This window comes from Bubalus kerabau, chromosome 7 (genome assembly GCF_029407905.1).
Source record: "Bubalus kerabau isolate K-KA32 ecotype Philippines breed swamp buffalo chromosome 7, PCC_UOA_SB_1v2, whole genome shotgun sequence".
NCBI lineage: Eukaryota > Metazoa > Chordata > Mammalia > Artiodactyla > Bovidae > Bubalus > Bubalus kerabau.
In genome coordinates, this window is record NC_073630.1 from 20796302 (window position 1) to 20821735 (window position 25434).

Consider the following 25434-nt stretch of genomic DNA (forward strand, 5'->3'; position numbering starts at 1 on the left):
CCAGTTGTTCAGCCCCCTTTTAATTATAATTTAGAAGGGAAACATGTTTGTATTTTATCTTCAGTTTATGGCTTTTGGTGACAAAATGTGTAAAGGTGAATTAGAACCCATTCACCAACAGTTTTATATTACTTGTCACCCTCATGTCTAAATTGATAGGAAGAAGATGTTTAGGAATTTGCCATCTTAGCTTGACTTCTCAGTTTGTCCTGTTTTCGCTCTGGCTTTTCACGGAGTTTGATTAAATTTGAGAGACGGATGTTCCACTTTGCTGAAGCCCCCAAATTGTGTCTGTAAGCTATTTCTGCCCCCTTCCCCGACCCCGCGTTTTTCTAACTTCCAGCTTTTAATTTTGAAGATTTTTCGAATTTACAGAAAGTTGATAGTGCAGCGAAATACCCATATACCCTTTCCTGCATTCAGCAGTTGTTTCTGTGCCTCGTCTCTTGATATAAGAAGCATTTTTCTTTGGAGAGGAATGGCATCGTACTTTATCTGCTGCTGTCGCAGCATCTCTTTTAAAACGTAAGGACATTTCCTACACGATCATTGTCACACCCAAGGAACTGAATATTCAGTTGTCTGTATAGTACACATTCACACACCTGAGTCAGCTTTCTCCAGAGTGTTAAATGCAGAGTCCATACCCATGGCATTCAGTTGTCATCTGTAGGTTTTTTTTTTTTTTTTTTAACTGTAGAACAACCTTTTCCACCATTTTTTGATCTCTTATGAAACTGACACTTGAAGAAGTAGGCTCCCCCCAACTCTGCCCACTTTTTGAGTATCAGCATTAGCTTACTGATTGTTTCTAAAAGTGTTGCTCACTCTAAATGTTCCATGTTTGGCCAGTGGAAGCACCTTTAAGCTTATTTGTGGGTCATTTTGCTCTATGCCTATCAGTCTTTGGGCATGTCCTTGCTTTTCGCCATATCTTCTCAGTTTGTCTTATACTTTTCCTGCCCCAGACTGGGAACTGGCTGCTTCTCCAAGGAGCCCTGGTTTCTCTTCATGAGGAGTGGCATTTGGAAATCAAGATCTGGGTACTGCTGGGGTGTTAATTGCTCCTTGGCCCTTTCAGGGAACAGAGCCAGGAACTGCATTTTTTATAAATTCATGTTGATGTATGGCAAAACCCATCACAATATTGTAAAGTAATTATCCTCCAATTAAAAAATTAATTAAAAAATAAATCATGAATTCATTCTGATACTTTGATTTCAAATTTAACACTAGTCTTCCTCACCCTTCCCTGTTTCGTATTTGTATTTTCCTTCTCCCATAGTGAGAATTTTGGTTCTGAACAACTCTAATATTTACTTATTTGCTTGATTCTACATGACATGTAAAATAATTTCAGAATTACAACACCAGAATCACTACCAACAATAAACCTAAGTGCAAAATTTGTGGTTGCTCCTATTCTTGGAACATATCTCACTAGGAGGGTACTGGTTTAAAAGTTAATTGAAGTAATTCATTTTGATTCTGCTGTATTCTAAATTTCATAAATCATGTGTGTGCTGCTTGTTGCTAAGTTGTGTCTAACTCTTTGGCAACCCCATGGACTGCAGCTCGCCAGGCTCCTCAGGCTCCTCTGCCCATGGGCTTTCCCAGGCAAGATATTGGAATGGGTAGCCATTTCCTGATCCAGGGATCTTCCTGATCCAGGGATCGAACCTGCATCTCCTGCTTGGCAGACAGATTCTTTACCACTGAGCCACCTGGGAAGCCCATAAACCCATGAGCTATTTTTTAATAATAAATGCAGTGAATCTTGAGGGCAAAACATGCTCTAGAGATGGTGGAGATATTTTAGTGGTCTCAGAGTTGGAAACACTGGAATTGATTGAGATAGTGTGATCTACGATTTTGTCTACATCTGATGGTGTGTGTTCTCTAGCTACCAGAGGAGCAAATTGTACCGCTTGTAATGTGGATGTATAGCCCATTTTCTAATAGACTGGGAAAAAACATCTGGACATGGTTTAAGGATATGGTTTTACAATACAGGCTGCATTATGCTGATATTCTAGAAGTTATTAACATGTTTTGCTTTATTTAGAAAAATGAACATCTAAAGAAAAGCAGCACAGGCTCCATTTACTGAAATTCTGTGGCCGCACTTAGTCTCAACTCAGAAGGTAGGCAGCCTTCTCCTTACGTCTTTTTCCTTTTGGTGCCAAGTGTTAAAAAAAAAAAAAGTCTTGCATTTGGTTATCTTACAAAGGAAAGGCGGGAGTAAGGCGGCCTTGGCGACCTGTTACCTGCTGCTTTTCATTCTGGGGACTTAAGTGAGCAACAGCAGAGCTGTCTGTATATGGTAATTCTATTATATTAAAATATGTGTCAATATTGCCAAAACAATGTGCTAAAAATCAGTTTATGTGGAGCACTCAAGAAGGCCTTCCTGGAAAGATTTTCACTTACCACTTATGTTAAGAGTTCAGAGTATTTTAAATAATCTCTCTTGTGCATGTCAGCCTTTTTCCTGTTGCAGAGCTTTTCTAACTGTTCTTGACTCCTGGGTGCTTGGCCCTTCTACTAGTACTGCAGCCTCCTCATCCCACTTCCAACAACAAACACGTGGCAGTGTTTACTCCCACACACGTGTGGGCACATCTGCATCGTGGTGTCAGAAGCTCACAAGATCAACAAGCAGGACACCAGGGCTGAGTTCTCTAATTTTTTAAACTAGTTGCATGGCTTGGACAGATTTCCATCTCTTTAAGGGGGTATCCTATTTGTGCAATGACACAGAGCTTAGCAACTGTTTTATTCTATATATAACGTGACTAAATCAAATTCACTTTATTTCAGTACTTGGGTCAGAGGTCAACAGAAAATTTAGAATTTTTTTCAAACTTTACCAGTACATCTGAGCCCTGGGTGGTTCTGAGGAAACAAAATAGACAAGGATAAGAACTGTTAGTATTAAGATGTAGATTTGCAAAAAAAAAAAGCAACAGGTATTTGAAAGCAAATTTCCACTGTTTCATCTAGATCTGATTCTTGGTCATCAGGACTATTTCAGCCCCTGTCTAGAGTCAGGGTAGTTCTGTGGTGAATCAGCACTCCTTTCCTGAAGGGAGCATGTGCCTATTAGCTCATCTCAGTGAATTCTGTTATGATGTCTGGCTTGATAAAAATCTGTGTGCAGTAAAAATCAGTAAAAAGCCCATCTCCCCACCCCGCCCACCCCCAAGTAAAAAGCCCATCCCATCTGCTTTGTTCTTATAAAGTTCCACCAAAAGAAATCTGTGTAATGGAGGACTTTGTATGTACTGGTTCACTGTGCCAGTTCACTTCATAAATTGTTTCTTTAAAGATATGATTTTCTTGTTATAGTTCTATGCACTTATTATCTGAGTAACTGTTTAAATATACTTAAATGTTTTCCAAATATGGTTTGTGGTGTATTTTTTCTAAAGGGTATTTGCTGACAAAGAGTCTGATCTTGCACGTTAATTGAAACAAAATTGGTTGAGTAGGTCGTTTTTCCTGAGTCACACAGTATCTCTAGGGCCAAAGAACTGTTAGTTACTCGAAGGCTTTGATCATCAGCCTACTTGGGAGACTGGCAGCCAAGCAGAAGATGTTGTGAAGCATTCTGCACATGTAAAATATGCTCCCTTTTCCCCAGGTCAGCAAAACCTTTGAGAATCACCAGCTACATTTACTTTTGCTTTGAAATGAAAGAAATAGAAGTAGCATTATGTGTAGCCATTTTTAAGTTGTACACACATTAACTGGCTCCACTGTAACAAAGTTTGGATATAATGCAACTTTGTCCCCTCACCTCAAAAACCTCATCATTCCACACATTCTACTTTATATTAGTACCCTGTGCACGTAATAAAAACTTGTTCCAAGTCAGATATGCCTATATATTTTACAGCCTATTTTTCACAGTGAACATCCCTAGGTGAGTTAAATAGAAAGCAAGATAGCCCAACATGCTGAAAATGGAAAAGCTGGTAACATTTGAAAAATGCCAAGTATATGAACATTTTCAGTGAGAAACAAAAAGCTGTTAAAAGTTGGTAGTATTGTAAAATTTTAGATCCTTAAAAATTGTTTTTCACTAGCTTTCATAAAATATACAGTGGAGAGATTAGCCATTTGTGGTAATAAAGCAATTTAAACTTAAAAAAATTCCCAATAATACTTTTAAGGTGGCAGAGTTCTGATTTTGAACAGCCAGGACAGATCTGCTTACATGCACTTAGTGAATGTTTTTTAGCCCTGTGTTGTCTATGTTCTTCCAAAAACTATTTTGTTCCACAATATACATAACAGCCTAGATGCCATCCAAGAGGATGTATTGAAAGGATCTTAACAAGAAATACTTTAAACCTATAGTCCCATGATCCAAGAGTCTTCATGGTGATACTGGTTTCTTCAAAGAGGCAATTGTGCTTTCATCCAGGAAATGCTCATGCCTGTTAAACTGAATTAGCTGGCTCAAGACTGTACACTTCACTGTGACAGAAATGAAAAGTAAACTTCCTAATTGACCAGCTACAAGAATTGCGGTTCCATTATTTTACTATCTTAAAATTGCTTTACTTTCTCATATTGGTGAACGTAAAATGTTTGCCATTCTCATTCATGTATAACTCATGTTATACATGAATGAGTGGAAGAATCTTTTAAAAGAATTATTAGCTCTTCTCCATTATTACCCTCATATGTTCTTTGTTACGGCAATTGCTTAAGGCAGTAAAATATACTTTGTTCCTGGAAGGCTGAGCTAAAACAAACCAGATGAAAGTACATTTCTTAGAGCTGGGGTAGACGCTAGTTTTAATTTCGTCTTCTTCCAGTTTATGCAGGACAATAGGTTAGAGCCCTTTGGGTCCCTACTGAGTCTCTAGCCCTCTGGATAAAATGAGAGAAGCTATAGTGCTTTGTCCTTCAAATGCACCAAAGACCCAAAAAGAAGTCCTGACCATAACTGCCATTTTCTATTTTCATTTTGGGAGCAATTAAGCCACATCAATGAGAAGAATAATTAAAACAAAAATCACATGCTTTCAATGCAACCAAAGATATGTATATCAATGTCCTGATATGAAAACAGTCTTAAGATATATGTGGAAAAAATAAAAAGGCACAGAATAGTGTTAATTAGTATTCATTTGTATAAATTATATGTATACATGTTATTTCATTCATAGAAACTTCTGGGAAGATACATAAACTTATCGGTGGTCACCAATTTTGGGGGAGAGGGGGAAGTTTAACTTTTCTTTCCCATGTAATTTTCTCTATTTGAATGTTCTAACTCTTGCATGTATTGCCCTCATGTATTTATTTTTGTGTTAATGGATTACTGGGATGTTAAGACTATGCACCATTTTGGTTTGCTGCTTTATTCTGCTCAGGGTAAAGAAGCCTAAATGCTACTTAACAACAGCACCAGGAAAACACTGATAGGTTTGACCATACTAAAATAAAAATTTTAAAATATAGAATATATTAAAAATACAAAACTTGCAAAGGATTGGCATCTAGAATAAAGAAGTCTTAAAAAGAACGTGAGCTGCGTTAAGTCCTGAGACCAGGTGGGTGTGTGATCTCACCTAAATGACTGTGGAGTCAAGTCCCAGTCAGAGTTGCACGATTTCAGATATTTTGTACAGCACAGGGAAATATAGCCATTGTCTGTAATAACTTTTAGTGGAATGTAATCTAAGTCAGAGAAAGGCAATTATCTTCTCATGCTTGATGCCTTTACTTCCTTCCAGCCCCCTCCTTTCCTGGGCTTTCTTTTGTGTGCCTTCTACAGAAATGGATCCATCCTCTGCCTGGGTTTCTGCAGTCTGGCACCTCCACTCTGTATTCCCAAGCCTGGCAGGCAAGGAGCAGAGAATCTTCAGGTTAGAGGGGAGGGGAGAAGAATGTTGTCAGTACACTTAGATTTCTTTTTTCACTTTGACCACATAATCTTGTCTTTTCTGAGAGTTGATGAATAAAGGTACTGAAACCATTTACCTCAGATTGGGACTTGAACCCATGTGCTGGGACTCGAACCCAACCAAAACCCTGCTTGGGACTCGAACCCCACCAAAACCTCACTCGGGACTTGAACCTACATAGCTGGAACTCAAACCCAGTAAAAACCCACGGTACCTGGTTTCAGGACCTAATGAAGCTCAGAAGAAAAAAAATACAAATGACCAAAAGAATGAAAGACTTCAGTAATTAAGGGAAATGCAAATTGAAGTCATTTCATACCCATGAGATTTGTAAAAACTGACAACCACTTTGAAGAACACAATTACACTCATCTCAGATGCTAGTAAAGCTCAAAACTCTCCAAGCCAGGCTTCAGCAATACGTGAACCGTGAACTTCCAGATGTTCAAGCTGGTTTTAGAAAAGGCAGAGGAACCAGAGATCAAATTGCCAACATCGAAAAAGCAAGAGAGTTCCAGAAAAACATCTATTTCTGCTTTATTGACTATGCCAAAGCCTTTGAGTGTGTGGATCACAATAAACTGTGGAAAATTCTGAAAGAGATGGGAATACCAGACCACCTGACCTGCCTCTTGAGAAACCTATATGCAGGTCAGGAAGTAACAGTTAGAACTGGACATGGAACAACAGACTGGTTCCAAATAGGAAAAGGAGTACGTCAAGGCTGTATATTGTCACTCTGCTTATTTAACTTAGATGCAGAGTACATCATGAGAAACACTGGGCTGGAAGAAGCACAAGCTGGAATCAAGATTGCTGGGAGAAATATTAATAACCTCAGATATGCAGATGACACCACCGTTATGGCAGAAAGTGAAGAGGAACTAAAGAGCTCTTGATGAAAGAGGAGAGTGAAAAAGTTGGCTTAAAGCTCAACATTCAGAAAACTAAGATCATGGCATCTGGTCCCATCACTTCATGGCAAATAGATGGGGAAACAATGCAGTGTCAGACTTTATTTTGGGGGCTCCAAAATCACTACAGATGGTGACTGCAGCCATGAAATTAAAAGACGCTTACTCCTTGGAAGGAAAGTTATGACCAAGCTAGACAGCATATTCAAAAGCAGAGACATTACTTTGCCAACAAAGGTCCGTCTAGTCAAGGCTATGGTTTTTCCAGTGGTCATGCATGGATGTGAGTTGGACTCTGAAGAAAGCTGAGCACCGAAGAATTGATGCTTTTGAACTGTGGTGTTGGAGAAGACTCTTGAGAGTCCCTTGGACTGCAAGGAGATCAACCAGTCCATTCTGAAGGAGATCAGTCCTGGGTGTTCTTTGGAAGGACTGATGCTAAAGCTGAAACTCCAATACTCCACCTCATGCGAAGAGTTGACTCATTGGAAAAGACTCTGATGCTGGGAGGGATTGGGGGCAGGAGGAGAAGGGGACGACAGAGGATGAGATGGCTGGATGGCACCACTGACCTGATGGACGTGAGTTTGAGTGAACTCTGGGAGTTGGTGATGGACAGGGAGGCCTGGCGTGCTGTGATTCATGGGGTCGCAAAGAGTCGGACACGACTGAGCGACTGAACTGAACTGAAATTGAAGAACAATTTGACCATTTCTAGTAAGGTTTAAAATGTTATCCTGTGATATACATCTTACGTGACTGACACTGAGCATGATGTACAAGGATGTTCCACCGGTGCTGTCAGCAACAGAGAAACAATTTGGGAAACAACTCTATGCCACAGTTGGAGGCAGATGAATGATGGTAGTTCATATAGGCGACTACTACTGCACAGTACTCAGTGAATGGGAGCATCATATACAACAGGGATTAATCACACAGTAATGAGTGGAAAAGCCGCAGAATAAGATAGCATCTGGTTTAACATGTATGACAACATGAAGACTGGCAGGTGTACAGATATGTATAGTAAAAGTATGGCAACCTGGGTGAGAGTGATAAACACGATCCTGGGTGCTGACTATACAGTACTCAGTGAATGGGAGCATCATATACAACAAGGATTAATCACACAGTAATGAGTGGAAAAGCCGCAGAATAAGATAGCATCTGGTTTAACATGTATGACAACATGAAGACTGGCAGGTGTACAGATATGTATAGTAAAAGTATGGCAACCTGGGTGAGAGTGATAAACACGATCCTGGGTGCTGACTATACAGTACTCGGTGAATGGGAGCATCATATACAACAGGGATTAATCACACAGTAATGAGTGGAAAAGCCGCAGAATAAGATAGCATCTGGTTTAACATGTATGACAACATGAAGACTGGCAGGTGTACAGATATGTATAGTAAAAGTATGGCAACCTGGGTGAGAGTGATAAACACGATCCTGGGTGCTGACTATACAGTACTCAGTGAATGGGAGCATCATATACAACAGGGATTAATCACACAGTAATGAGTGGAAAAGCCGCAGAATAAGATAGCATCTGGTTTAACATGTATGACAACATGAAGACTGGTGGGTGTACAGATATGTATAGTAAAAGTATGGTAACCTGGGTGAGAGTGATAAACACGATCCTGGGTGCTGACTATACCACAGGAGAGGAAAGGCAATGTGGTCTGGAAGAGTAAAATGTTAGGATTTGACAAAATAAGTGCTTCAGTTTGGATATTCAGTAAGTAAGTGTTTTCCATATACTTGAAATAAGTTCACAGAGGGATCAACAACACAAAACTACCTACTTAAAAGGTAGTTTCAGTGACAAATTCTAGTGCTCCATATGGGCCAGATGCCATACCAGGAACTGGGAATCTAAGTTTGATCAGTGCATGGTACCTGCCCTCAAGAAGATAATCTTCAATGCCCCTGGTGGTCCAGTGGTTAAGAATCCACCTGTCAATGCAGGGGACATGGGTTCTATCCCTGGTCCGGGAAGATTCAACATGCCTTGGGGCAAATAAGCTCGCACGCTCTATAGAGCCCACGTGTTGCAACTCCTGAGCCCAAGCACCCTAGAGCCTGTGCTCTGCAACAATGAGAAGCCCATGCACCACAACTAGAGAAAGCTGGTGCAGTAACGAAGACCCAGTGCAGCCAAAAAAAAAAAGATAATCTCACCGAAGCAGATTTCGGTTGACTGGTGAAATCTGTTCTTTAATAATGGGTCTGAGATCCTTAAAAGTTACAAGAAAGTTACCAATGACAGTGAAGACAGCGACATACACTCACCACTGCCTTGCCTTCTCCGTCTTTCCTTTAAAGAATGAAGATGACAGGGAGAGAAATCATGAGAATGAATTCAGCATAAAACAGGTGACAACTCCCACACATACACAGGCATTCCTTTTATTATGTTAGAAATATTATTTAATAAGCTAGCAATTATTTATGTGAAGAAGAGACCAGAAAACAGATTTATGACAGTATTAGCCTTATCCTTAATTAGACTTGTAGGAATTTACACACTAAACATTATTGCTTAGAGTAGGTTAATGAAGATCTAAGAATCTGTGAACTTGAAAGAGCTCCTTTCTGCTTGTGTGGCTGCTCCAATCAGACCCCAAGACTTAGTCACAAGGATGGACGAATTCTCCTCTTTTGAACTTAAAGCTTTACAACCGTTCGGATGCTGTAAGAGAAGAAAACAATCAACAAAGGTTCAGAATCCTTTAACACCACTAAAACACTTTTTTTAAAAGATACTTCTTCCTCTGTAAGCCCCAAATCATTACCACAGTCTATACTACACAGCTAAAGAGAAAGCTTACCTCTTTCCGGCATGCATCAGATCAAAGGCTTCATTAATTTGGTCAAAAGGCAGACTGTGAGTCACAAACTCATCAACTTTTATCTTTTTGGACATATATTCAGACACCAACTTTGGGACACTTTCTACACTCTTCCATCCTAAAGGAAATCATACATCTATTCATTACTTTTTCCAACAAATCTCTCTAGTATGCTTATTACTTAGGTGACAAAGACATCTAAGAGAATGAATTTTTTCATGAATTAAAGAGAATTGAAAAACTTCAAAATCAGCCTAGAGAGGAGGAAGAATTTAATATACATCTTTAGTTAAGAAAAAAACAGATGCCTTTTGAGCACTTTTCTTTTTTCTGTTAAGAGTTACTAAAATCTCATTAAACCTTAATGGAGATTTTAAAACTATAAAGGACAGAACTCTAGAAGTCTCAGAACAAGATTATTTAAATCCACAACAGCAACATTTCTATAATAATGAAATTCAAGGAAGAACAAAATTGATGTGATACATGACTTTAATTCTGTGCTTTTAATTTCAACAACAAAGATAACATCTCAGAATAAAAAACTGTCAACTGAAAAGCAAAGTAGAAGACCTTTACTTATACGTTAAGATTTTAAACAAAGTCAGATCCTTCCATTTTTCACTTGTATTATTAAAAGAAGCAGTAAATGTACAAATAAGCCTTCCCCCTTTTCAAACTAGGTTTCCTTTGGACTATATTTCAAGCTTCTTTTGTGTGTGTGCTAAGTCGCTTCAGTTGTGTCCAACTCTGCGAACCCATGGACTGCTGCCCAACCAGCCTCCTCTGTTCATGGGGTTCTCCAGGCAAGAATACTGGAGTGGGTTGCCATTTCCTTCTCCAAGGGATCTTTCTGACCCTTTTCCAAATCTCCCTCCTTACATCCTCGACAGATTACCTTTTCATGCCAAACTGGTGCCTTTCCCCCCCCCCCTCATTTAAATCTCCTGGTAACAGACAAGTACAGCTACCGCTATTCCCTACACCAAAACTTCTATTTACATTGTGAGTCATGTGTTAGCAACACCCATGGGGCCCCAAGGCTCCAGCTTATTTCTCAACAAGCATGTGTTTTGGTGAGGCTTCAGTTAGAAGTGACTTCCAACCCCCCTGGCTCAGTCTCCCAGACGTTTTTAGAACGTTCTCAAATGCGCTGCGGCTGTGGTTCCACAGGCCTGTTCTAATGCTCTCAAGTGGGGCATACTAGCGTCCAGGCCTTGGAAAAGAGGGTTTAGTTGGCTTCACCTTTTCCTTGACAGATTATGTAGTATAAAGAAGGAAAACTTAGGCCAAACCCCTCATTTTTCATACTTTCCCAATTTTCTGGCCTTGAAAAAAAAAACGTGGCATGATGTGAGGCAGGGAATGAGACACTTTGTTAGACGCAGTTCATTTCATTTGAAACTCATGCTATGTAATACTTTTTCCTTAGAATTGTAAGGATATATTTTAAAAAAATCTATTAAAAACTTAAGGTTTCCTTCATTCACAATAGTTGGGATATATAAACATGTTTTGATGTCTTTTCTCTTCCCTAGCTGAGCGACCCTAAGAAAGAGAAACTATTACTTAGCATTCTCCTGGTAGTTGGCAATCTCAGGTAACCACATACTTTTAGGAACACTCAAGGGAAAAACGATCAGTCTGGCAGCTTTTCCATTTTGTTATAAGGCTCTGTCTAACTTAAAGTTTTACTCAGACTGGTTACTGCTGAAATCAGTACTGTTTAGAGAGAAACATGATCACATCCAGGGATCACTGCACTCTCTTGGAAAATGAGTAAAAAAATGCCAGTAACCTATATAAGTCTACCAGATGACACAAGGTGGCTGGCCTGGTTTATCCTGTATCCAGCTTCTGACCTAGCCCCAGCTATTTCATTAATGGAATATTAGTATTTTTTTTCAGGGTATAAAAAGTAGCCTTGTGTTTCAGAAGAAGCTGAGCACCTCCCCAGTCCCCAGGGTTAGTACTCATTGGGATTACAATTCTGCTAAAGGAAATAACAGAAGAAAATGTCCTCATCCATCAAATTACCTCCAAAGGCAGTGCCTTTCCACGTGCGGCCCGTGACTAGCTGGAACGGACGAGTGGCGATTTCTTCACCAGAGGCAGCTACTCCCACTACCACACTGATGCCCCAGCCTTTGTGGCAGGCCTCCAGTGCTGCTCTCTGCAGACAAACCACAGAAGTCAGTGCATTTTGCTAAGAATATCTACTTCTCCAGAAACTTCTAGGGGACAGGGAAGTGGTACAGAGAACTTTTTTAGAAAAGTGGCAACAAAATGATCCAAGTATTTATTAAGTTGTTTAATTTTATTGAACAATTTTAACAGGTACTTTTAAAAGAATTTGCTAATTTGGCTAAATATTAACACAAATTGAAAGAATTTAAAGCTTTTATTTGTTGTCTACTTTAAAAAGGAAGTCTTAGCATGAAATTCTAAAGACCTTAATAAAGGCAGCAGCAGAGAAGTAACAGTAATACTTCTGCTGAGTGTCTACTCTGTCAAGTACATACCTATAATACCTATACCTAATTACTATCTGCATTTTACACTTGAAACAGATTTAGAGAAGTAGTTGCTCAAGGTTACTGAGTCACTATGTGGATATGTATCTAATTCCATAGCCCATGTTCTCTATAACTGCATCGTTTTGCCTTTTCATTTAATGAAACGCACTTTAAGATATAGCAGAGACTGAAAGGCAAAATAACATTTTCCTTCATTTTTCCCTTGTATAGTTCAATAGTTATTTTTCCCTTCTTTCAGCAACCATTCTTATCCGAGAATTTAAGATTTCTCCTTTGCAAAACAAAACAATATTTTATCTTAATAAAGGAAATTACATTTAAAAAGGCAGTTACACACACACACAAGCACATGGAATGAAACCAGGAATACTCACCATGACTTTCACATTACCAATACACTCAAAGGAATAGTCAACTCCCCCGTCAGTCATCTCAATGAGCACTTCCTGGATCGGTTTACTGAAGTCCTGGGGGTTAATACACTCAGAGGCCCCGAACTCCTTGGCTCTTGCGAATTTATCCTTATTGATGTCCACACCAATGATCCGGGTTGCACCAGCCACCTTACAGCCCATGATAACTGCCAATCCAACTCCTCCCAGGCCAAAGACAGCACAAGTAGAGCCAGGCTCCACCTAACATTAAATACAGCCTATAAGGTACTCATTCTGTAAGAGTCAGCAAAATCATTAGTTTTCTTACAGGTTGGGCCAAGTTCACTACTTCAGCAAAGCTTTGCTGTACGAAGTTAGAAGGTGGAAGCTAAAACCCAGGCCAACACTTACCTTGGCAGCATTCAAAGCAGCACCATAGCCAGTTGAAATGCCACAACCCAGAAGGCAAACTTTGTCCAAAGGTGCTAAAGGATCGATTTTAGCAACAGAAATGTCAGCCACAACTGTGTATTCAGAAAATGTGCTGGTTCCCATGTAATGTAAAATTGTCTTTCCTTTACAAGTAAATCTGCTAGTGCCATCTGGCATTAATCCTTTTCCTTGAGTGACTCTAAAGAAAAAGAAATCAATGTTTTAAAATGATGACCAGTAAATAGTTAGAAGACTGTGCTAAGACCAAAACTCTAATTTCTAATGTATTCATTAATCAATTTAGCACCTTTCACCAATTCCTGATTAGGAAAACTTTTAAAAGAATTATAATCTTACGAATCTTTTCCAACATTCAATATCCCTCTAGATTACCTGTCAAGAGTACTGAAATAATTTTAACAGGTACAACTTATGGATCACATAAAATGATTTTAAAATTCCATCATGTGACCTATATGTGAGACAGCAAAAGACACACAGATGTAAAGAACAGTCTTTTGGACTCTGTGAGAGAAGGTGAGGGTGGGATGATTTCAGAGGGTAGTGCTGAAACGTGTATATTATCACATGTGAAGCGGATCGCTAGTCCAGGTTCTACGCATGAGACATTGTGTTCAGGGCTGGTGCCCTGGGATGACCCTGGGGGATGGGATGGGGAGGGAGGTGGAAGAGAGGTTCTGAATGGGGAACACTTGTGCGCCTGAGGCTGATTCATGTTGATGTATGGCAAAAACCACTACAATACTGTAAAGTAATCAGTCTCCAATTAAAATACATTAATTTTTTAAAAAAGAAAAAAAAATTCCATCATGAAACTGTGAGCAAATATAACTTCAAAAAGCATTAAGCCAAAACAGCATCCACACAGCAGAGATTACAAGCAACTAAATAGATGGGGAAACAGTAGAAACAGTGGCTGACTTTATTTTTCTGAGCTCCAAAATCACTGCAGATGGTGATTGCAGCCATGAAATTAAAAAGACACTTACTCCTTGGAAGGAAAGTTATGACTAACCTAGACAACATATTAAAAAGCAGAGACGCTACTTTGCTAACAAAGGTCCGTCTAGTCAAGGCTATGGTTTTTCCAGTGGTCATGTATGGATGTGAGAGTTGGACTATAAAGAAAGCTGAGCACAGAAGAATTGATGCTTTTGAAATCTGGTCTTGGAGAAGACTCTTGAGAGTCCCTTGGACTGCAAGGAGATCCAACCAGTCCATCCTAAAGGAAATCAGTCTTGGGTGTTCATTGGAAGGACTGATGTTGACACTGAAGCTCCAATACTTTGGCCACCTGATGCGAGGAGCTGACTCATTGGAAAAGACCCTGATGCTGGGAAAGATTGAGGGCAGGAGGAGAACGGAATGATGGAGGATGAGATGGTTGGATTGCATCACCAACACAATGGACATGGGTTTGGGTGGACTCAGGGAGTTGGTGAAGGACAGGGAGGCCTGGCATGCTGCGGATCATGGGGTCGCAAAGAATCAGACAGGACTGACCGACTGAACTGAACCGATCCAGATCAGCACATAAAAGCAGATGTCCAAATTGGTTAATTCAGATTTCTTAGGAGGCCTATTTCAAAGTGTAATAGTCCCCATGGATTCAAGTTATCTTCTCTCTTGCAACGGTTTCAAAATTACTTTTGATATTCTAAATGGTTGATGTAACATCTTGCTTAGGAATATGGGCCCTAAAGACAGACACAGTCAATCAGTTCAGTCGCTCAGTCATGTCCAACTCTTTGAGACTCCATGGACTGCAACATGCCAGGCTTCCCTGGCCATCGACAACTCCCGGAGATTACTCAAACTCATGTCCATTGAGTAGGTGATGCCATCCAACCATCTCATCCTCTGTCGTCCCCTTCTCCTTCTGCTTTCAATCTTTCCCAGCATCAGGGTCTTTTCAAATGAGTCAGTTCTTCGCATCAGGTGGCCAAAGTATTGGAGTTTCCGCTTCAACATCAGTACTTCCAATGAACACTCAGGACTGATCTCCTTTAGGATGGACTGGTTGGATCTCCTTGCAGTCCAAGGGACTCTTCAAGAGTCTTCTCCAACACCACAGTTCAAAAGCATCAATTCTTCGGTGCTCACCTTTCTTTATAGCCCAACTCTCATGTCCATACATTATTACTGGAAAAACCATAGCCTTGACTAGATGGACCTTTTTTGGCAAAGTAATGTCTCTGCTTCTTAATATGCTGTCTAGGTTGGTCATAACTTTTCTTCCAAGGAGCAAGCGTCTTTTAATCTCATGGCTGCAGTCACCATCTGCAGTGATTTTGGAGCCCCCAAAATAGTCTCTGTTTCCCCATCTATTTGCCATGAAGTGATGGGACCAGATGCCATGATCTTAGTTTTCTGAATGTTGAGTTTTAAGCCAACTTTTTCACTCTCCTCTTTCACTTTCATCAACAGGCTCTTTAAGTTCCTCTTCATTTTCTGCCATAAGGGTGGTATCATCTGCATATCTGAGGCTATTGATATTTTTCCCGGCAATCTTGATTCCAGCTGTGCTTCCTCCAGCCCAGTGTTTCTCATGATGTACTCTGCATCTAAGTTAAATAAGCAGGGTGACAACATACAGCCTTGACGTACTCCTTTTCCTATTTGGAACCAGTCTGTTGTTCCATGTCCAGTTCTAATTGTTGCTTCCTCACCTGCATACAGATTTCTCAAGAGACAGGTCAGGTGGTCTGGTATTCCCATCTCTTGAAGAATTTTCGACAGTTTGTTGTGGTCCACATACTCAAAGGCTTTGGCATAGTCAATAAAGCAGAAATAGATGTTTTTCTGGAACTCTCTTGCTTTCCTGATGATCTAGCGGATGTTGGCAATTTGATCTCTGGTTCCTCTGCCTTTTCTAAATCCAGCTTGAACATCTGGAAGTTCATGGTTCACAGACTGTTGAAGCCTGGCTTGGAGGATTTTGAGCATTACTTTACTAGCGTGTAAGATGAGTGCAATTGTGCGGTCATTTGAGCATTCTTTGGCATTGCCTTTCTTTGGGATTGGAATGAAAACTCACCTTTTCTAGTCCTGTGGCCACTGCTGAGTTTTCCAAATTTGCTGGCATATTCAGCGTAGCACTTTCACACCATCATCTTTTAGGATTTGAAACAGCTCAACTGGAATTCCATCATCTCCACTAGCTTTGTTCATAGTGATGCTTCCTAAGGCCCACTTGAGTTTGCATTCTAGGATGTCTGGCTCTAGGTGAGTGATCACACCATCATGATTATCTGAGTCATGAAGATCTGTTTTGTATAGTTCTTCTGTGTATTCTTGCCACCTCTTTTTAATATCTTCTGCTTCTGTTAGGTCCTTACCATTTCTGTCCTTTACTGAGCCCATCTTTGCATGAAATGTTTCCTTGGTATCTCCTATTTTCTTGAAGAAATCTCTGCTGCTGCTGCTAAGTTGCTTCAGTCGTGTCCAACTCTGTGCGACCCCATAGACGGCAGCCACCAGGCTCCCCTATCCCTGGGATTATCCAGGCAAGAACACTGGAGTGGGTTGCCATTTCCTTCTCCAATGCATGAAAGTGAAAAGTAAAAGTGAAGTCGCTCAGTAGTCTTTCCCATTCTATTGTTTTCCTGTATTTCTTTGCACCAATCACTAAGGAAGGCTTTCTTATCTCTCCTTGCTATTCCTTGGAACTCTGCATTCGAATGGGTATATCTTTCCTTTTCTCTTTGCCTTTCACTTCTCTTTTATTCACAGCTATTTGTAAGGCCTCCTCAGACAACATTTTGCCTTTCTGCATTTCTTTTCCTTGGGGATGGTCTTGATCCCTGTCTCCTGTACAGCGTCAGGAACCTCCGTCTATAGTTCTTCAGGCACCCTATCAGATCTAATCCCTTAAATCTATTTCTCACTTCCCCTGTATAATCGTTAGGGATTTGATTTAGGTCATATCTGAATGGTCTAGTGGTTTTCCATACTTTCTTCAATTTAAGCCTGAATTTGGCAATAAGGAGTTCATGGTCTGTGCCACAGTCAGCTCCCAGTCTTATTTTTGCTGACTGTTTCATTCTGTACTCCAAGGTCAAATTTGCCTGTTAATCCAGGTATTTCTTGACTCCCTACTTTTGCATTCCAGTCCCCTATAATGAAAAGGATATCTTTTTTTGGTGTTAGTTCGAGAAGGTCACACACACTTGTGTTCAAATCCCACGTGGCCCTTGTCAAGTGAATTAACCCCTGTGCCTTCATTCTGTCATTAGAAAATCAGAGAAACCATCTTTCTTAGAGATTACTAAAAAATCAAATGAGAGGTTATGTAAGCATTAGCATTGTGCCTGGCACAGTGCTTAATAAAAAGGTTACTTTTAATAAAAACAAACACTAGAACTTGATGTACACTCTTGGATAAACCTTTGGAATATATATGAATAAAATATATACAGATGAATAAAAAGTCAACTGCCTGTGGATTCAAGAACATTTCCTTTGAGAGAAACATAAATATGACCAGAAACAAACAGATGACAAAGCTCTACCCCAATAACCTTTATATCTTTATGAGAGCAAGTTAAATTTGCATAGCTCTCAATGTCAGAAACTGCTCTGTTTTCAGAAGAGGCTCATGAACAAAAGGTGATATGGGATATATTTTAAGCTTGAAAGAACCTGTCCTTCTAAAAGCTTACAGCCAGCCACAAAAAAGCCTACAACCATTATTCTACTTGGTATGTCAGAAGTCTTTCAGATAGTGTTTGGAATTCCCTTTCAAAATGACTATAGTTATATTTTTTTGGTTCTAGTTTTGTAACTGTGTTCATGTGATAAAATAAATGCAATTTTGTCTTCCAAAAAAAGAAACTAATTTTGTCAATGGCGTTAGAAAACAATGCAAAAACTAACAGATCTCCCAAATATTGCCGGGTGGGAGTATATCCCATGACTCAGCAACTTCAATCCTAGGGAAATACCCAAGAGAAAGTTGCATAGATGTCCATCAAGATATCCATCAAGAGACACACATGGACACTCCAAGTGGCACTAACCATAGCAGGGTCAAAGTGGGGAGCAATGTGAATGTCCATGGGAGAAAGGGTAAACAGAGATATTTGGAATGAAACAAAAGAGAATCAGAGGCATATAGCAGCACGGCCACTTCAACAGACATTATGAATGAAATAAACCAGGCAAAAGAGCACATTCTGCATAATTCTGTTTATATGAAGTTTTACAGTGAAAAATAACAATAGTGGTTACCTTTGAGGGAGGTAGGTGTTGACCTGTAAGGGACATGAAGAACTTTGTGGGCAGCTGGAAGGGTTTTCTATCTTGATCTGAGTGAAGGTTATAACTATTAGGTGTGTATAAGCATAAAAATTCATTGAGCTGTACACTTAGTATTTGTACACTTTAATTACTTCATTATATGTATGTTCTACTTCAGTGACAAAAAAGGTGCAAAAGGGGGAAAACAGACACAAGATCTTAAATGCCTCAAAGAAGTTCTTTAAGTGTGTTACCTTGCTACAATAAATAATCACCCTTTCTTTGTCAAAGGGTTATGTTATCTCTTGGAGGCTTCCCCAAACCTTATGAGCTAAGTTTTATTACTTTGGTTTCATGGACAATAAAATGGCTCATAAAAATGCCTTCATTCAATTTCATAACCATGTCCCTCCTTACTACCTATTTTGGCAAATTTACCCTAGTATTATGGAAAGAGAATGGGTTCAGAAAATTACATTATCTCTCCCAACAGCTGATGATGCCTAGCATACCACTTAATTTCCAAGTCTAAATTTTCTCATCTATGAAAATACAGTGATACCAGTGATAATGACAGGTTGCCAAGAAGACAGAATGAAATAATGCACGTAGAATGCTCTGTATAAATTGCCACATAATTACTTATCATGATTAATATTACCTCTTGTTTTAAGAATAAAATAAAAAGACACTAACCTTATCTTCTGGCAAAGGTTTGTTTTAGGATTCAGACAAAATTTGCATTCTCCACATTGGGGGATGTAAAGTGGGATGACAGTATCACCTGGAAAACAAACGCAAGGACACTGTCCTGAATTGGTAGCACCTGATTCTAAACAAATACTTCAGCCCCTACAAATTCCCATTCTTGTCAACTCACACAGCTTTGCAGGTTAACAACTTTAAGGCCTAGAACTTTACCTACATAACATCAGACACTGCCTGACTATGCAAAAAAAACAAAAACAAAAACAAGCTTCAAATTTTTATCTAAATGAAACTTTCAAAACAGTAAGTGGAGAACAAGGAAGTCATGTGCTTCACTATACTGACTTGATGCATCTTCAAAAATTCTTGCTTAATTGGGCAAAAACCATGTCAGATAAGTACCAGTCTCATAATCAGAAAAGAAAAAGCTCTCAAATATTTGTGTTTTCCAGATGAGGAATAAAATCAATCTTGACAACTTACTTAGGCGGTAACTTATTCAAAAATAAACAATGTATAGTGTATCAGAAATATAATTTCATATAAAAATAAGCCAAAATTGTAAAATAAGTGGTTCAAATATCCTCCTTACCTGCCTTCAGCTTAGTAACTCCTTCACCAACACTCTCCACAATTCCAGCACCTTCGTGTCCCAAGATCACTGGATAATTCCCTTCAGGATCAGCCCCACTCAGTGTATAGGCGTCAGTGTGGCAAACTGCAGTGGCAATAATCTAACAGGATATTAAATAGCGTCTGAGTGTATGCACATGCAATTCAGAGTGACACATAGGTCAAAGGAGAGATATTTTTACTTAACAGCATATTTTATTGGTTAGAAGATACACTTCTTTCATATTTTAACCTCTCTAAAATCAGCATGTGCTCATCACTGATGGCACCTTAACAACTGGAATTGGCAGCATTTTCTTAGTGGTACATAAAATTAATGGTACCTTTATAGGCAATGAAACATAGTGTTATCTATTTTCCTTTTTGATACATGTTAGCAGGAGAAGGTAAACCAAGGCATGTTATGAGCACGGTGCTTTCTGCGGGTGTGGAGAGGAACACCACCTGTGTGCAAAAGCAGGTAGAGCCCATCTCACTGCTGGCCTCCTCCTGACTGTTGGGGAATGAGATTTCTAAAAAGACATATGCCAGCTTGCTTGGTCTGTGGCAAAACTCAAGAGCTTTTATTGGAACCAACTCCCTCTTGAGCAGCCACACAGAATTTCTGCTTAAATAAGCCCTTTATCCCAATTTTTCTGGCTTTCAAGTATCTCTTTTCTTTTCACACTGCCAAAAGCACAGAAAGGAAAAGTCTTGGGAGTATCCGTTTTTCTGCTTCTCACATTTAAACCTGATTACAATGTAACATTCTTAGCTGTTTGTTAGCAGTTTCCCAGGGAAGACTGGTAGCCCTGTACAGCTCATATTAGCACATCCAGGATCAACTTTTTCTTTAGCAGAAAAATCACAATCAGGTTGATTTCTGCAAAGATTTCAGATTCCTGAGCCTGGGTTAAAAGAATCTGAAAAAATTATTTGGCCCTGGCTTCTCGACTTGTTAAATGTGATCCCTGGAAGCATGAGAACTGGAGTGGGATGGGGGAAGTATACTCCAATTCACAGCAAAAAAATGGTTATTTTTTTCTAGAAGGTTCATTTTACTCAATGGTCATTACTTTAAAGCACTGATTTTACATCACAAGTACAGAGTAGAATGCCAGAGTATCCAGCTGGCTGCCTTGTGCGATATGCCTCTCTCCAGGGGTAACTTCACTTTCTTTGCCACAGCAGAGATTAAGAGGTGCTGGAATAATGAATCCCCTGAACCTTGGACTTGTCTGCAAAGGTCAGTACATTTTAAAGCTCTCTAAGCAAGCCTGCTTCACTTGCTTGTTGATCCAGTCAGTTAGGAACCTGTTCCCAAATCTTATTTGAAGTTTCTTCCAATAATCCAAAGAATCTTAAGAATACATCCTAAGTTATGGGATCAGCAGAAAGGGGAACATCCTATAAAGTCACCCTAAACCCAGGCTACAGAAGATCAACTGCACTCATCCACTGATCCATGGAGAAGGCTGTTCAGTGCAACACCAAAGCTAAAAAGAGGAGGAGCACTGCAAAAGTGAGAGGGATGGACTGAGAGCCAGGATTCCAAGGCTGGATGACTCTCAGTCCCTTCTCCTTGACGCTGTCCTTGGGGATTTCTCCTCTGTAGACCTCAGAGGACTCATCTATCTAGAGACCTAATTGTAGGCCTTCCCTTCCAGTGCCTTAGATGTTTCATTACCTTAATTCGAACTTCATGAGCCTTTGGGGGTGCCACCTCTACCTCCTCTATAGAAAGAGGCTTCCCAGCCTCCCAGGCAACTGCAGCCTTGCACTTGATAACCTGCAATGGGGGAAAACAGAGCAAGATGCTTATCCTCCTGAACTAATCAGAGCTACTTAGTTAATTTAGATGATGATGAATGCTAATCTTAGACAGTATATCACCGATTCACAATGACACAACTCCAAGTGATATTGAGAATCTCCTGGCATGTGTTTATATAAATAGTACTCATTAAAAAATTTTCATTGAGATGATCACATATGGAAGTTTCATTCAGGAATTCCCTGGCAGTCAGTGGTTAGGACTCAGCACTTTCACTGCTGGGGCCTGGGTCCCTGTTGGGGGAGCGAAGGAGGGGAAAACTCAGATCCCTGCAAGCTGCATGACCAAAAAAAAGCTTCATTCATCAAATATTTAATGACCTTCTACAACGCAAGGGCAGGAGAAGGTTAAGAATACAGGTTCCAAGAGAATCTGATTCAGTAGTCTGGTATAGGGCCCAAGGGCTCTGAATGCTTAAGATGTGTCCAATGAAATTTTTTTGCTCAGGCTGGTGTAAGTAACACTGGTTTGCTGTAAAACTGCACAGCGGGAAGTGGTATAAGGAAGAGAATCAGAATGGGGGATCTAAAAAAAAAAAACCACACCTATCCCTTTCAATTGTGCTATGCAAAACAGTAGCCACCTGCCACATGTAGCTTTTGAGCACTTGAAAAATGGCCAGTTTGAACTGAGATAAGCTGTACCTGTAAAATAATCCCAGGTTTTGAAGACTCACTATTTAAAAAATGCTGATTACATGTTGAGATGGTATTTTGAATATATTGGGTTAAATTTTAATCCAACAATGCCATTTTAATGTGGCTACTAGAAAAGTTAAAATTATATACATGACTCATATTGTATTTCTATAGTATAGTGCACTTTAGAGATTCCAGTTGGTATACTTCTCCTTTACCAGAGAGAATCAAGTGTAATGAGGAAGGTTTTGATTAGCTCACAGAATGATTATGAAACATGTTTATGGAATAAAGGTCGTGCTGAGATTATAGTAGACTTAAAAGCCAATAATTACAAAATGTGTGATTTAAAGGGAGAGGCACAAAGTGCTACAGATTGCAAAATGTGGAGAAAGAGTGAAACAGTGTAACTTTGGTTGGTGGGTTTGGGGAAGTGTCACTTTTAACTAGGATGAAAGATGAGGAACAGTTACATAGAGATAAAATATCTACATATAGAATGATTGTGAGCTGTGGATATGAAAATGAAGCCCCTAATACAGTCCTTGACAAGGTGTTGCTGCTGCTAAGTCGCTTCAGTCGTGTCCGACTCTGTGCGACCCCATAGACGGCAGCCCATTAGGCTCCCCTGTCCCTGGGATTCTCCAGGCAAGAACATTGGAGTGGGTTGCCATTTCCTTCTCCAATGCATGAAAGTGAAAAGTGAAAGTGAAGTCGCTCAAGTCGTGTCGGACTCTTCGCGACCCCATGGACTGCAGCCTACCAGGCTCCTCCGCCCATGGGATTTTCCAGGCAAGAGTACTGGAGTGGGTTGCCATTGCAGCTTCGCAGAAGTAAGTTAGTAGCCATTAGTAGCAAGAGAACAGAGTGGAGGAAAAGAAGAGCTGACCTATGCAGAGGGATGACTGGCTTGCATAAACTTATGAGGCTGGAAATAATCACTTTTAAAATTAAAATGTAGATATTAAGTGCTGATAAAAAATTTATACACTGCATTAGAAACTTTTTTCACCTCAATGTACCATAAATCCCAAACTCCAAAGGTAAAATTCAAAATACTAACAATGAAATCACATATTCTAAAGATCTAAAGCAACGAGAATAAATAATTCATTCACAATCTAAGCTTTAAATCCCTCCTCCCCACTTTTAAAGCATATCTGAAAGTTTTTAACATTTTCCTTTCAATAACAATTCTAAACAAAACAAAGCCTCACTAAATCCGCAGGCAACTGCCCTACTTCAACATCTGAACTATCACAGGAAAAACAGCTGCCAACTTGTTAAATCTTAAAGGTCGTTTAGACTTTATCATTTCTATTCAAGTTCAAATCTTTCAAGAAAATTTGTTAACTTTGTAAAGCATTAAAACAAACAGCGACGTTTAGATTAATCCTGTTACTCGCATATTTCTGCCTTTACTGGCTAATGTGTATTTCAGGAACTTTTAATAGTATGTTGCACAGGGTGCAACCCCGGCTCACCATCCTTAGTGTGACCACTAATCGCGACTAATCTGTAACTCTCAAGTTTTTTTAATCTAAAATGGGGTACTATCTTGCATAGGTGTTACAAAAGGATTCAAGTAGGGTGTGTATAAAGCTCTGGTGCCCAGGTGCTCCAAAACTTTACGAAGCCTTCCAAAGTACAGTCCTTGGAGGCAGAAAAATAGCTCAATTATGAACTACTATGGTGAAACACAACCTAGGGGTTAGGAGCACGGGCTCTAGCTGCAGCTTTGCTACCTCAAAGTATGATCCACAGCAAGTGATGTAACTTTATGTACGCAAAGCGTGGGGACTCTTAAACCACCTCCCAAATACCAGGATACCGATCCCACCCCGCCCGCACTCTACGGTTCTCCCCAGCCCCATCCCGCTTCGTCTGCCCGCGAAGCAGCAGAACCCGGCCACGAAAGGAGCCGAATCAAAGTTCCTCACTCCCTCCCTGCTGAGCTGCTAGCTCCCCACGGCCGCGTTTCAGCTCCATCAGCCAGAGTCAGGCTCCGGGCCAAGCCCCACGCGCCCCCGACTCCTCTCAAGCCAGCGGCCAGGTTCCGCTCCATGCTTTCCCCCTCTCCCTCTCTTTCTTGGACTCAGCCAGCGTAACAGCTGATTATACCTGGTTCGCCATTTCCTCAGACCGCAGTCAGCGTGAAGCAGATAACTGGAAACAGCCGTGCAGGGTCGGGGATGTGGGCGGGGCATGCGTCCGCCTGCGCCGGGGCGAGCGTGAAGGCGGGGGTTGCGGGGGCTGGAGCGTGGCGGGTGGGGCTTGAGGCCTGGCAAGGCCGGAGCTCTAGTTGCTACCAGGTGGTCTCGCGAGAAGTTGGAGTTTGCAGTAGGCTGGAAAGCGGCGGCGGCGGCCGCTCAGTGAGCAACGTAACAGTCTGTGAAGTATCTGTCAGATAGATGAGGGTTTCCCCGTGTAACTGTAGCCCAGGCAGCGTAGATAAAGCTTATAAAGGAGATATGTGGAGGGCGAGGAACCAGGACTTTCACTGGAAGTACGTGAGAAACCGTAAGAGGACTGCACCTTCTACACAGCTTGTGGGCACGTCTTGAGGGCTCAAGATCAGTGAAAGACAGCTCCGCGGGAGAGTCTCCATCAGCTGAGCTTTGAGAAGGAGGATAAAGGGCTTATTGGGGAAAGTCCCAGTGTCAACTTGGGGGAAAAAAAAAAAGCACAAAGGAAGACCTGTGAGTTGAGTTTCTTCTGCGTCTTACTGAGGACTGTGGCCTGGAGACAGCCTCTCAGATATCCCTGAAGAACTATTCTGAAAAGGTGGGGGAAGGCTAGTACACGTGTGATTTTGGGGTGCAGGGTTGTAATCAAGCATTCATCTCCTGAAGGATTATTGCTAGTCCTGAGGAACATATCTAAATGATTTTTGTGTTTTTTTTCTAAATATAGGAGGATGTGAGAATCTAGGTTCTAAAAATGTTTCTCTTGAAGTATTTCTATCTAACGGCCTATTTCGCCTATTTTGCCAGAGCACAGAGTGCCTCTTTCTTGATCTTTTCCCGGAATTCCTCTAAGTGTGTACTGCGGGTCAGTGATTGCTGTGGCTAATAACGCAGGCCTTGTAGAACTGGGTGGTGGGCACCATTCTTCAGTTTAAGCCAGGCTCCTATTCCAGCTGCTGCTGAAGGGCGAGTAGGATTTATGGTGGTGGTTCATAGAACATGGGGAGAGAACTATGCAAGGAGGAGAAGGGGGCAGTGAAAAATCTCTGGGACATGGATGCAGTTGATGTGTTTTTAGAGTGGAGCAGAGTGTAGAGAGAGAGAGGATGGATTATTTGCTAGTTTACTCTTAAACTCTGTTAGGGATGCTGGATT

General features: G+C 40.5%; 1 protein-coding gene across 1 annotated transcript; it reads right to left on the bottom strand.

Moving 5' to 3' along the window:
- Positions 1–9240: 9240 nt before the first annotated feature.
- Positions 9241–24362, bottom strand: ADH5 (alcohol dehydrogenase 5 (class III), chi polypeptide). The gene is made up of 9 exons (XM_055587768.1): positions 24215–24362; positions 21309–21410; positions 19602–19743; positions 18998–19085; positions 13022–13241; positions 12611–12871; positions 11737–11872; positions 9679–9817; positions 9241–9539 (listed from the first exon to the last, which is right to left on the bottom strand). The coding sequence occupies exons 1-9, from the start codon at positions 24224–24226 to the stop codon at positions 9515–9517; spliced, it is 1125 nt and encodes a 374-aa protein (XP_055443743.1). The 5' UTR covers positions 24227–24362; the 3' UTR covers positions 9241–9514.
- Positions 24363–25434: the final 1072 nt, after the last annotated feature.